The sequence below is a fragment of the Gordionus sp. m RMFG-2023 genome, chromosome 1 (assembly GCF_954871325.1).
Source record: "Gordionus sp. m RMFG-2023 chromosome 1, tfGorSpeb1-WG-v2, whole genome shotgun sequence".
Classification (NCBI taxonomy): domain Eukaryota; kingdom Metazoa; phylum Nematomorpha; class Gordioida; order Chordodea; family Parachordodidae; genus Gordionus; species Gordionus sp. m RMFG-2023.
In genome coordinates this window covers 39,879,306-39,893,596 of record NC_088775.1, presented here as the reverse complement: position 1 = coordinate 39,893,596, position 14,291 = coordinate 39,879,306, and the positions used below count along the sequence as shown (strand labels likewise).

Sequence of the window (14,291 nt, the reverse complement as noted above, 5' to 3'; positions counted from 1 at the left end):
TACAATTAAAAAAAAAAAATTTTAATCGGTTCCGCCTACGTTATCTAAAATACTTTTAGTCTCTGGTTTATATTTTAAGCTCGGCTCGAATTTCTAAAATTTCACTATCCGGGCCGGTAGATCTCTGATATATATATACGTATTATTGATTTTAATAAAATTTTTCAAAAATAATAAAGTAATGCACAAATATTACTGAAACGTATCTCCCTGAATTTCTATTTTATTTTTTTTATTATTAAAATGAATTTAGATTCATGTCGATTTCACTGCAAAAATTATAATAATTATATTGTATAACAAACGTCTTCATTTTAAAATAATTATAAATATTGTGGGGCTGGATGTCAAGGAAAAAGAAATTGGAAGAATATACAACAATTGCCCAGTTATAACCTATGATTTTAAATAAGATATTTTTTTATATAAAATTTACAATAATAATGTGATTGTATTCATCATAAATAAAATGCTTTTAAAAAGTATTTTTATATATCTAAATAGTAGTAAATCTTTCTTGAATTAACTATAATAAAAGGAGTATTTTTATGGCGCTACTAAAATATTTAATGTATTTAAAACGCATATTGGCGAATAAAATTTTGTCAAAGGAGAATAATAAAGTTTAAAAAAACAATAGATACCATTTTAAATATCAAAATAAATTTGAAAATGAGATATAATAACTCAAATTTAAAATTAATAAATCATAGATAGGTGATGCAAAATTCGTAAAGTTCAGGATTATCCGTTCTTTGTAAAGTTTTAAAGGTATTTACTTCTAAAAACGAGATTTTTTAATTCAAACTTAAAATTGATTACAAATAAAAATCATAAAGAGATAAAAAAAGGTAGAAAAGAAAATATATTATTATAATGTAAGATAATATATAAAGATTTTTGTAAAAGATATCACATTGCGTAAATTGTAAACCCCTTAGCAAAGAAGAAATAGCGTTTAAAAAATTAAAATAAATAAAAAAAGAATATATATGAACTATTATTTTTTTTAACTAATTAATATATTTATACAAAACGGGATAGTTATTGTATATTATGATAGATATAGGGGGATTATATAATATTATAAAATTTGACTAAATAAATTATATTTGATTTTAAAACAATATTACTATAAATTTAAATATAAAATTTGTTATTTATATAATATAATTTTCAAATAAGAAAAAAAATATATTCAATTGACTAGTTTGTATTTGTTAAATGAGATGACAACGCTATTATAAATAGAACATATTATCATTATTGTTTGGGTAAGTGTTAGTCAAGTTAGCCCGATCATGAGGTTTTTTAGCGGGAAAACCCGGAAATGTCAAAATTAATAATATATGAAGTCAGTCAATCTTTGGTAGGGACAAAATGGTAAACTGGAGGAGGAAAAAAGTTGTAAATTTTTGAGCTAATCCTTTACTACACACGTTTTTAAATATTTTTTTAAAACCAATGAATAAAATCATACAATTGACAAAAAAAGTGGGAGGGTGTATATAATGTGCTAAGATGGGATAAGTCACGATCAGGTTACTTAGTAAGGTGAGGTTATACAAAATATCATTCCAATTATACAGACAACTGATAGATGGGATATTGAGTTTGATTGAATCAAAAAGATAAAATTGAGTGGGGGGAGGGGGTTAAAAACATATAAAAAATAATATTAATAAAAAATTAATATAATGTGCATTTTTTGTATGTAATAATTGATTGATAGTATAGATATTCATCAAGAAATCTTAATATAACAATATTCATACTTTAACGATATTTTTTAAATTAAAAAACAACAATAAAAATCTTTTTTTGGAGGGATATCATGGGAATTAAGCCATTTAAAGTATATGAATGGGTTAAACAATTTTTGCTATAAAGTTCTATGGATTATAAAATAACCCGTAAAAAGTAGGTAACATGGGAATATAACTAGTAAAAAAATGTTTTAGATAACATTTATCATTAAAACAAATATTTATCTTGAACCAATAAAACCATGCCTTAGTCAGGAGCGGGAGATACCGTACCGTAGGCAACGCTCTCTTCGCTATCGTAACAGTTCTCCTCAATTTCGCTTTCTTCTCCATGGCTTATCTCGCGGTTTTCTTGCTCGGATTGATTTTTCTTATTCTTTTCTTCTAGATCGAGCACACCTTCGACGGAGGATGCAACCCCTTTGTTCTCGAACACGTTGTAGTGGGAATACTTGGAAGAGGACCTACTCGAATCACGGCAGCCTAGACTAATCCGTTCTAGACCCTCTATCCAACTTGCGAAGCTTCCAGCCTTGAATGAAGTATCGCTCACCTTTTTAGACGGTTTAATAGAACCTGTCTGGGAAAAAAGAGATGTATCACTCTTGGCTAGCACAGGTAAAGCGAGAGGCTGAGAAGGCAGGGATAGCACTGGTTGGGTCTTGATGGCGACAGGACTGGTGATATCAATAGCTGCAGTGTCTTTTTTGGATTTGAGGCTTCCACGTTTAGCGTCGCGCCGGCTTGCTAGCCACTTGCGTAGTCCTAGGCAGGTTATACTGAAGGTGACGAGTGAGGCGCCCAAAACGCTGGTCCAAGGTGGATTTTCGCCACGAAACACGATTTGCAGTATAAATGTGAAAACAATTCCCATGCTAGCGGTGGCAGAAATTATGCCAGCATTCTCAAACCGAAGAGCGCCATATAAAAAGAACTGTCCCAGGGTGCCGAGCAGGGCACTTCCAATGAGGAGATGACGATCCCAGGAGTCGCAAGGTGGCAAGGAGTAAGCCTGCATGCCTAAGCACAGGGCCGTTGTCACGACGATGCCCACTAGGCTAAAGTCCACGAGGATGAGTGAGAAAGGTAATGACCGGACTTTGCGAATGGCTACTATGGCGGCAGAGCTAGTGAAAGCGGAAGCAACAGCGAATGCCAGGCCAAGATAGTGATTGGGGTACTTCTGGTCAAGGAACTCAGCTGGCTCATCCCTGGGGAGCAAGTGCTTAAAAATAAAGGCAGGCCGTGTGATAAAAATGACGCCCACGACAGTGACGCTCAGAAGAGCTGAGTCCAAAAAGGATAGCCTCTCCCCAAGGAACAGGCGAGCTAATATGGCCACGAAAATGGGTGAAGTGTATACGATGGAGCTTGCATCAGAGATAGGGGCATAAGACATGGCAAACATAAGTGAAACTACACCCAGGGAACCCGCCATGCATCTGATAAAAACTGCCAACGCGTAGCGACGTGGAGGAATTAAGGGATCACCGTGAAATACCGCAAGCGGTGCAGTCACCAGTAGCTGTAGGAACATGCGCATGTTGCTTATGAGGAGAGGCGAGACACTCGGTTCGTCGTTGTATTGGTTGTTGTCGTTATTCTTCCCTCCTTTCTTGCGCACGAACGAAACCATGAGGTATACAAAGGCCATTGCTGCACACTGCAGCAGCGCGAGTGATATACCAAACACAGGCCGAAGCACGGATAGACGGTGTTTGACGGCCGCGCGACGTTTTCGCCGTAATTTTGGAGGGGGATCAGCTTGTACTAAATCGGAAAGGGAGGGCTCGGTGAGCGGATAAACTTCATCAGCCACACTTTGATGGGCGGCTTCCCCGTTGACAACACCATTAGCGGTAGATGATTTGACAAATTTATGGATTACAGTGGATCGGTTTCTGAGGGTGGGAGAATCGGTAAAAAAAAATTTTTCGGGCTCGTAGAATGATCTTACCGGGGGTGTGTTAGATACGAGTATTCGGGGAGAATTGGGAGTACGGTTATAGGCTTTAGTTACGACGTTTCCTGAAGACATGCGAGAGCAGAACTATTTATTTTTAAAATAAAGCGGAGATGTTTGATTTCCCATTTCATCGGCACGGCCTCAAGGTATCATAAATGTTTTGAATATGATGCTATTTTAATCGAGGGCATTTTTTCTAATATGATATATGTAATATTATTAAAATTGATTCTTTAATTAATATAACATCCGGTTTCTAATTTAAGAAATGTGTTTTTGATTCGACCCTATTCAGACAGTTCTGGATTTATACCCGCAAATTCGAATTTTAAATCAAAATATAAAATAAATATGCTAAAATCGCAGCCAATTTTGTCTCCAAAATATTTGAAACGATATTAGAGACAAAACGCAAAAGTAAAATTTTGTCTTGAGACCACCGGTGACGCAGGGTTGCGGGGATTTATCATGCCTCTGAGCCATATATTAATACAAGTTAAATGTAAAATAAAATTATATAAAATATGTAACTTGTCCAACTTACATATAATATTTTAAAATGTTCTCATATGCATTTTGCATATAAATTTCTCCAGAAATTGAAAAAAAAGGATTAAAATTATCTATATAAAAATTCCTTGATTGGAAAAAACCGTAATAACAATTTAATAAGGAACGGCCCTTCTTTAACTGGTTGTTCCTCAGCTGAGCCATTTGAAAAAAAAGAGATATCTTTTGCAAAATCATCTTAACCATAAAAAAATGATAACAAAATTGTATGGATTTTTGTTCTTATTTTTTTATTTTTAAGGAATTTTTGTCTTGTTTAGGATAATTATGCCCATGGAATTTTGTCCGATTACAGCAAATAATACAAAATAAACTAACCCAGACCAAGCCTTCGCAAATAACTAATAAATAACCTCATTATTCTATAAAATAATTAAATATATTATAATTAATATTTACTGTATAATGTAATCTTATCAACAAATCATAGAATACATATTTATTAAAGTGGGTAAATATACTTAGAAATTTTTGTTGTCTCAATTAATTTTAACAATATTGAAATGATTTAAGAAAGAAAGAAAGAAAGAAAGAAAGAAAGAAAGAAAGAAAGGAGTTTATTATACGAAGGAAATAATTTCAATAAAATATAGTAAGGATTAAAAAAAACTGTTTTTTCATAAAAAAATTTTATATTCTATAATCCTAATGGAAAATACAATATACAAACATTTTATTCCAAATTTTTCATTATCATAATTAGGACAACCGTGTAAATTTTCCGGCCCTATTATTTTTACTCGGACCGAATATATTTTGTACAAGTTGTCGGGCCCTGTCCGTAATAATTTTTTGTAAAGGAAAAAGACACCAATTATCTTTAAAAACATTTTCAAAACTTCGGACCAGTTAATAAAAATTTTTTGCATAATTTGCTTTGCCCATTCTGAAAATCTTTTTGTGGGCCGGGTTTTCTAACTGCGTCAACCTCTAATTACAATCTAAAATATCAGAGGCCTGCAGAGGCACCATTTTCATGGCCCGGCCTGTAAAATTTTTTTTTTAGTCTGACCCGGGTTTTATTTTTAAAAATAAATTTTTGGCCCGGCCCTTATTTTTTAAATTTATTACATTTTCTTTTAATTTTTGTAACTAATAGTGACGATTTAAAATATATGGCCTGGGTATTTTTTTTTAAAAAAAATTCAGGTCCACCCACAAAAAATTTTAGGCCCGGAGGTTTCTATTAAATATAAGCAAATTAGCTCCTTTTGTTAAATTTATGTTTTTTGAAAAATTTAATTTTCAAAATGACTCCTATTTAATCGCTCAGTAAAAACTGAAATGTTCAGAAAAAGAACTTAAGGTTTGGATAAAAAATCTAAATTGCCCAGAATAATAATTGGTTAGATATAAAACTAAAACGCTTAATTTGATACTTTTGCAGGCTAAAAAGTTTTCCAATGAGGCACCCTATTTTATTTTGATTTAAGTAATTGGTGACATTGTTATTTTTAATATTTTTCCTCGTTTTATAAAAAAAAGAATTTTCTTCTGCTTTTTTTGGCTAATTTAGTTGATATTAAATAGCTAAGCCGATCTAGGACAAGACCTTTTATTGATTTTAAAAATTTGTATATGATTATCAATTTAAAAAATATATTGTCTCCTTTCGGTTCCCTTGAGCAAAAATTTATATACAAGAACATATTTTATAAAACGCCATAAAAAATATTATATATCCTCTGAAAATTTTCTTTAAAATATATGAATTTTTTACTAAAATAATCTTCGATTCAGTTTTATTTACAATTTATCAAAAAATGATAACTTTGAAATTTTTTTAAATAACCAATCTTCTTTAAAGATGAGTGATTTTTTTAACAATTGGTTCAATAAATCTCGCTTGATACCGATATTCATAATTACTGTTTTAAAAACATGTCATAAATCCCCCTCTCCCACATAACAGATCCAAAGATGATGAATGATAATTAACAGAGCAATCAAAAGATAACTAGAGTGATAATATCATAATATCCCTTAAAAGTCTTTTTAACTTACTTGACGAGATGTATTTTTTTATAAAAAGTTAGGTTTAACATCCCCCTCCATCCTAGAGTGATTTTTATAACAGCAATCGAAAAATATTTTTATCAGCTTTTATTTGATACCCTTTTGTCGAGATATTTTATTATAAAAAGTTTCAACTCCCCCCCCCCACACCTTAGGACCTAGAGTGTTGACTAATTTAAAGTACTCAAAATTTAAGTATATCTTTTGAGAAATTCAATAAAAAAATTCTGAGAAAATGAAAATCTTTATTTAGTATCGCCTTATATTTTAAGAAAATATCTGTATTATTCAGGAAAATTCTTAGGGTTGGGCTATTTTTAATTCTGAGCAATTAAGGGAAAAAAATTTGAGCGAATGTTTAAAAAATTTATCTAGATGTAAATTTATTTTGTTTTTTTTTCGCTGTTTTATTCAATTTTTTATATTTTTTTTGTTTTATGTTTTTATTTTTATATCCCTAATTAAATCTTATTATATGTATGTAAAATATAGCAAAATGAGGTGGTATAGTAAGATGTTTTATTTGAAAACAAAAACGAATTAAAATATCGACATGTTGTTCGACACAGGGGCTAGCATTTCAATAATGTCTAGAAATTTTTATAAGTATTGGCCTGGGGGTAAACTTAGAAAAGAATCTATGTGCGTCAGGTAGTTTGATGGATCCGAAATAGTAGTTTTGGGAAAAACTAAATTGGAAATCATTCTCAATGATACGACATTTTTCCTAGATTTGTGGGTAGTGAAGAAAGATGTGGAAACCATCATGGGATAGGATTGGATTATCAAGTTAGGTCCTTTCAATAATTATTGGAATATTTTTGCCACGGAATGGTTCGGTCATAAATGAGACTAAAAACAAAAATATTGCTAATAATGCTCGAGATAAAGTTTGTGAAATAGAAAGAACGAACTTAACCGTTAAAGAAGGGAATTCAACTTTTAATTCTGATATGTATATAATTTCCACGGAATTAATGGTGGAAGACAATATTAAAATTATTGAAAACCAAATGATTGCTTTTAACGGTAATGAATTACATAAAATGCGTGAGGATATATCTCTTTTAATGGAAAAATATGAAATAATTTTCGAAGACACTTTAGGCTGTCTTAATGATTATCAAGTGGATGTAAAATTAAAAGAGGGATTTTCGCCTATTTTTCTAGCGTGTCGCCCAGTTCCTTTTGAATGGAAAAAGGAAATTGATGAAGAATTTGATCAATGCGTTAAAGATGGCATCATTATTCCAATTGATTATAGTGAGTGAGCCACCCTATTAGTTCCTGTTAAAAAAATCAAACGGAAAGTTTAGGCTATGTGCTGATTTCCGTGTAACCCTAAATAGATGGGTAGTAGAGGTAAAATATCCATTGCCTAAAATTGAGGAAATGCCAAATATTTTTCCAAAGTTTATTTTTCTTCTGTGTATTTACAATTACCTTTGAAAGAAGAAATTCAAAAATTGTTTACAATAACGACTCCTAAAGGTTTATTTGCCATTTGCAGGTTACCGTTTAGATTAAGTGTGTCAGCGCCGATATTTCAGCGTACTGTGGCTTCAGTTTTCCAAGGCCTTGAAGGAGTTTATTACCATATGGATCGTGTGTTGGTCACTGGTATAACACAAGAGCAACATAATCAACGTTTGGAAGAGGTTTTGAAGCGAATTAGTGATAAAGGTCTAAGGACCAGTAAAGAAAAAAGTGTCCTTGGGGTAACAGAAGTTACCTATTTAAGACATCAAATAAATGGAATGGAGGTGAAACCTCTTAAGAAAAATTTAAAAAATATAACAAATATGAAACCGCCAAACAATAAAGCGGGGTTATAATCATTTTGGAGTATGATAAATTATTATCATCGTTTCATGGAGAATTTTGCAAAAGTGGCATCTCCATTGTATGACCTATTAAAAAAGGGCGTTCATTTTGAGTGGAAAATGGAACAACAAAAGGTCTTTGATATTTTAAAAGAAAAAATTGGTGAGGAGCCGATTTTAGTTTGTTTTAACAATGATTTGGAAATAATCTTGGCAGTGGATGCTTCTAACAAGGGGGTTGGAGGGGCATTATGCATTTAGTTGAGGGTATGAAAAGACCCATTATAATTATATTTTTCTCAAGAGTTTTTCGAGACGTGGAAACGAGGTATTCTGTGATTGAACAGGAAACCTTGGCTATTATTTTTGGTTTAACAAAGTATAGGGAATATCTGATTGAAAAAAAATTTGTGATTTTTACCGATCACAAGCCGTTAATCCATCTATTTAAGAAGGATAATCGGGAGTTAAAGCTATCGCCTCGGCTACAACGTTGGTTGTTGTTGGTGGGCGTGGAGATTAGATATCTTCGAGGCAAAGAAAATTGTTTGCCAGATATTTTATCTAGGTTGGAATCCAGTGAGAAAGATCTTGACTTTAACAAAAATATAACAGTAAATAAAGAAAAAGCATTATTTGTGCTTTATCACATATGTTAAATGGTGGTCCTACTAATTGGGAGGACCTGAAATTCAATGCTTTAAAAGATAAGGAATTGAATCGAATCAAATTATTTTTAACAGGAAAAAAACCCTGGGGAAATAATTGTAAATAGTATAAAAATTGAAAAAGAATTATCCGTGGTGATGATTGTCTTATGAGAAGGAATAGAACCGTAATTCCTTCTAAATTACGGGGTAAAATCATTTATCTATTACATGCCAGACATCAGGGTCGGGATAAAATGAAATCTTGGGCTCGTGAATATGTATGGTGGCCGGGTATGAGTAATGATATTGAAAACATTACAAGGAAATGTGTTCCAAGAAGTGGGGCAATTTTGACCTAAATCAAAGAAACCTTGGGAACGTATCCACATTGATTTCTTTGATCTTGATAAAAAAAAAAAACATATTTTTTAGTGGTAGATTCGTATCCTAGGTGGATAGAATATGCAGAAGTACATGGATATACTACAAAAATTGTTGTTAAAAAATTAAGAGAATTATATGCCCGGTTCGGGTTACCTGATACAATAGTATCTGATGGAGGTCCAGCCTTCGTCAGTGAGGATTTTAAACAGTTTTGTGTTGAGTCACAGACAAAACACATTCTTGCTTCACCATATCATCCCAGCTCTGATGGAAAAGCTGAGAGGATGGTAGCCATTGTTAAAAATTGGATTAAAAAGGCTGGAACCCACAAAGATGAGGCTTACATGTCTCAGCTATATTACCTCAATTCTCGAAATAAGGAATAACACCTGTGGAACTATTCTTAGGTAGAAGAACCAAAGTGCCCTTAGATTGTTGAAAGCAAAAAGGTACTATGAATATTATACCCTTAGATAATATACCTATAAAGTTTCCAGTGGGACAAAAGGTTTGGACCAGATTGTTTGATAGTAAACATAAAAAATGGAGAAAGGGACAAATATTAAAAAATTGTGGACACAAATTAAGTCAGGTAACTCTAGAGAATGGGGTTATAATGGTAAGACACAATGATCACTTAAGGATTCGTGATTAGACACCATTTTGTGTATAAAGAAAATATATAGATTAAAAGAGCATATAACTCCCCTACCTGATATTGTAAAGAGGGTATTCTACCCTTATATATATATAAAATTATTTGATACATGGTATTGTAACGAGGGTATTCTTAAACTTTTATATATAGAAAATGATGGATAAGTATTATTGTAACGAGGGTATTCTTAAACCCTTATATATATAAAATGATTCGATAATGATATTGTAAAGAGGGTATTCTTAAACTTTTATATATAGAAAATGATGGATAAGTATTATTGTAACGAGGGTATTCTTAAACCCTTATATATATATAAAATGATTTGATACCGGTTATGTTAACGAGGGTATTCTTAAACCCTTATATATATATATATAGTGAGTGGATACATGATTTGTTAACGAGGGTATCCTTAAACCCTTTTATTTAAGTATTAGTTAATGTTGTAATTTTGACGAGTTTCCCATTTTTCATCTGGAAATTTATGTGGCTTGATTTTTATCAAAAAATTAACAAAGGATATCAAAATTTTAATAAAAAACATGTGGGCCAAAAAAAAATTAATTAATTAAATTGTTTATGCCACTGGTAATAAAATGAAGGTTATGATATGGATAAAGGGGAAGATTTGAAATGTAATTTTAATGTTATTTATCAAAAATAACAGTCATAAAAAAATATAAATTGTGCATACCACGGATAAAATGACTATTTTATTGTTGACCATTTTTATTGAAAAGAAAAATTAAATAGTTACAATATGTCATATTAAAAAAAGTGTTTTTGTTTTTGAAATTAAAGTTATTAAAAAAAAATTTAATTAAATTGTTTATGCCACTGATAATAAAATGACGGTTCATGATATGGATAAAAGGGAAGATTTGAAATGTAATTTTAATGTTATTTATCAAAAATAACAGTCATAAAAAAATATAAATTGTGCATACCACAAATAAAATGACTATTTTATTGTTGACTATTTTTATTGAAAAGAAAAGGGAAATGTGTGTTTTGAGTTAAATAGTTACAATATGTCATATTAAAAAATGTTTTTGTTTTTGAAATTTAAGTTAATAATTTTTACCATATTTGATACAATATGTTTAAGTATTTATTTTAATATAAAAGGTACGAATTTAAAATAAAATTAATTTAAAAAAATTTTTTGTTGAAAAATATTCTATTAACTTAAATAAAATTATCCTATCGTATCATGGAGACTCAATCGCAATTGATAAGTTTTAAAAGTCACTTTGTAAAAATAACCATTATTCCCAAGGATATGAGAATGAGGTTTGATACATCCAATCTATGGGAGGAATGATGCCTGTGAACAACGTTACTGAAATCCATAAAAGAAGGTGTTCTAAATGTAATTCTGAAGAACACCTGATTCAACAGTGTCCTTCCGGCACAGCATATCATAAACACAGTAAGAAAAAGGATAACAACAATAAAAAGTTTATCAAAAATTGGACCACGATGATCAATCAAGGAAATAAGACGCTAATGGACAGAAAGAAAACAGATATCCTGATAAAAAAAAAGGAACAAGATACGAATAAGCTAAAACGATAAATATCAAGGATCAACCCAGGCCATGGATCAGGAACATGATAACTACTTATCTCCTATAGACCAGCAGATTCAGGCATGGGAGAACTTGATGCTCGATGGTGAAGACGAATAACCGGGTACCTCAAATATCCAAGAATAAAGAAAAGTTTTGTAAATTTTTATTTTGTTTATATGGATATTACAATAATTATTATAAATATTTGTATATTTAAACTTTCGTAATTAATTTTTTTTTAATATTATTAAATCGATTTTTATTTTTAAAAAAGGGGCATGGGTGAATTATTTATATATAATATTATATTTATATGAAATTTATAATTATAAATGTTAACGTCAATGTGTTATTTTTTTCAACTTTAAATCATTTTTAAGCGCGTTCAGAATATCTACCCTGTATACAGACAATTTGACTGTTAAATATCGAGTCATTTATAAATTATATTTTATGAAAAATCTATGAGAAAACTAATATTTTAAAAGTTTATGGCTTTTTTTAAAATCACAGATTTAGGATCTTCACTGAAAAAAACATATTTATAGTAATAAATACATATATACCTAAGAATATTATATTAATTCACTTTTTTTAAATACCAATTTTATTATAATTAAATAAGATTTATATTTAACTTAATAACTTTTTAATTATAATAATTAAGTAGAACATTGGTTTGACTAAAAGATTTAAAAATTATAGCCAGTAGGAAAAGTATCTTTTGCCGTTTTTATTAAGGCAAAATGCCCAATTTAAACAATTCGAACCCGTGGGAAGATACATAAAAAAAGAATCGCGGACAAAATTCATTAATAATATACATAAGGCTACCGGGCTCGATTTCTGAGAATTTTTAAAAAAATTTTGGTTGCAGTTTCTAAAAATATTAAGAGGAGGTTTTGGTTCGTAGATTTGATCAAGTTTCTAGGGTTCCTGTTCCAAACTCTGGGTAATCGAAGAAATAAAGGGAAGGATATTTTAAAAAAATATAAAATTTTCGATTTAATCATTTCTCTAAAAAAGTAAAAATATGATAAATTATAAGAATTTAGATAAATCAGCTAATTAAAACTAGAGGTCTGCAATTGAAGGGTTTTCAGCCCACCCGTCCATTCTCTGATTAAGCGTGGCGGGCCGGGATAAAAAATATTAAACTAATGAGCGGGCGTATTTTAAATATTTATAGGGGGAAATGTGCAGAACAGATTTCAATTTTATTAAAAATCATTTTATTACTTAATAAATAGCATATTTTAATAAATTTATTAAAAATACATCAAACCAAATAAAGAGCCAAACCAGCCATTAAAATTTTGTAATTGGGCGACGGGCAAGTGAATTTAAAAATAAAAAAAAATGGTGGGCAGGCGAGCGGGTAAAAAGGTCAAAACAACGAGTGGGCTGGTGTTCGCAACTCGCCCATTGCAGACCTCTAATTAAAACCTTCTTTTCCTTCCTGTTATCCCAAATCATCAAATTAGGAAACAGTTCAAAAGATATATAAAATATATGTCATTTATTGGTAGGGTGAAACTAGGCAACGAGCGGAGGTTGGGGAGGAGGTTAAAATTTTTAAAACAGATAGACGAGAGGGCGGTTTAATAAAATTTTATAAGTTTAAGTAAAAATACATTAAAATAAACAAATAATTTTTAAACATTGAGTGGTCGGATAAACAATATTTTGTATAAATGGGCGGGTAGAATTTTTATAAAATCTATAGGCAGATTGGGCTAAAAATAGTAATAGTGGACCGGTATTCGGGTTAAACCCCGCCCATTGCAGAGAAAGAGCAAAGGGTATCCCCCCCCCCCAATTACTATTCCTAAAAAATATAAATTTATAATCCATTATATATAAGTATAATATTAAAGCTACTTCATAGAGTTTAATAATTTAATCCTGATTTTAATGAAGGAAAAAAATAAAACGATTTAATTTTTTTTTTGAATTTCTGAAGGAGATAAAAGAAAAAATTGTTGCGAAATCGATTGATAATTTTAATTTTGAAATTAAATTATTTACAGAGGCAAATGTATCCTTTATTAATATGTTCTCTTTTTGGTAAAGGTTTGTAATTGGTTCCAGAAGTTTGTAATGGACGAGTTTTAACCAGGGTTGCCAGGCGCGTACGCAGGAATTTGGTCTGGGGGAAGGGGGGATAATAAAATTTTTAAGAAATATTATCGTTATTTAAAAATATTAAGCATAAATTTATTAGGATTAAAAACTATTTCTAATACACTATTTTAAAATAAGAATTATAAAAAAATTATATATATAAACCGACATATAAAAAACTATAAAATAAATGTGAATTAAAAAATATTAAACGGATATAACTGGCGGCATTGAAAAACTATAAAATTAATGTGAATTATAAAATATAAAGTGAATATAATCACCATATGAATCACTTAAATGACTCAAAATAGAAATTTGAATTTTTTGATTTAAAATTTATATATAAAGTATAAAAAAATTAAATTTTGGAAATATAAATTAATACACAAAAAGTTTCTTAGGAATAATTGTATTTTGTATGTTATATATTTACAATGTAAAATCCAATCTTCGTTGGGATTGTGTTAATTTTTCAATTATCTCATCCTTGAGGCGTTAAATGCCTATGAATATTCAAAAGATTCAAACCATTCAATCTACTTTCAGAAGTTGTACTTCTTAGGTTTGTTTTTCAGAGACTTGCAGACCCGACCTCCGAGCCGGACCTTATTTTAATTTTTTTAAATATACTCGGGCCGGGCCCGAAATTTTTTTAAAAAAAACACACGGGCCGATGTAGTATTGTAAAAACAATACCATCTAAATTCAATACGGTATTGATACTACAATATTGTAAAATCAATACCGTATTGATA

The 14,291-nt window shown here is 30.3% G+C and overlaps 1 protein-coding gene across 2 annotated transcripts in view; it reads right to left on the bottom strand.

Moving 5' to 3' along the window:
• Nucleotides 1-1,212: 1,212 nt before the first annotated feature.
• Nucleotides 1,213-14,291, bottom strand: part of LOC135922806 (uncharacterized) — a 45,735-nt gene continuing 32,656 nt past the window's right edge. Inside the window, exons 1-2 of one of the 2 annotated variants that reach the window (XM_065457284.1) lie at nucleotides 8,563-8,580; nucleotides 1,213-3,928 (exon numbers count right to left, since the gene is read on the bottom strand). In XM_065457284.1, coding sequence (XP_065313356.1) covers nucleotides 2,014-3,804 — 1,791 coding nt within the window. In that variant the 5' untranslated portion in view covers nucleotides 3,805-3,928; nucleotides 8,563-8,580 and the 3' untranslated portion in view covers nucleotides 1,213-2,013. Of the gene's footprint in view, nucleotides 3,929-8,562; nucleotides 8,581-14,291 lie in introns of those variants that run through there. The other variant, XM_065457283.1, reaches the window with a different exon arrangement.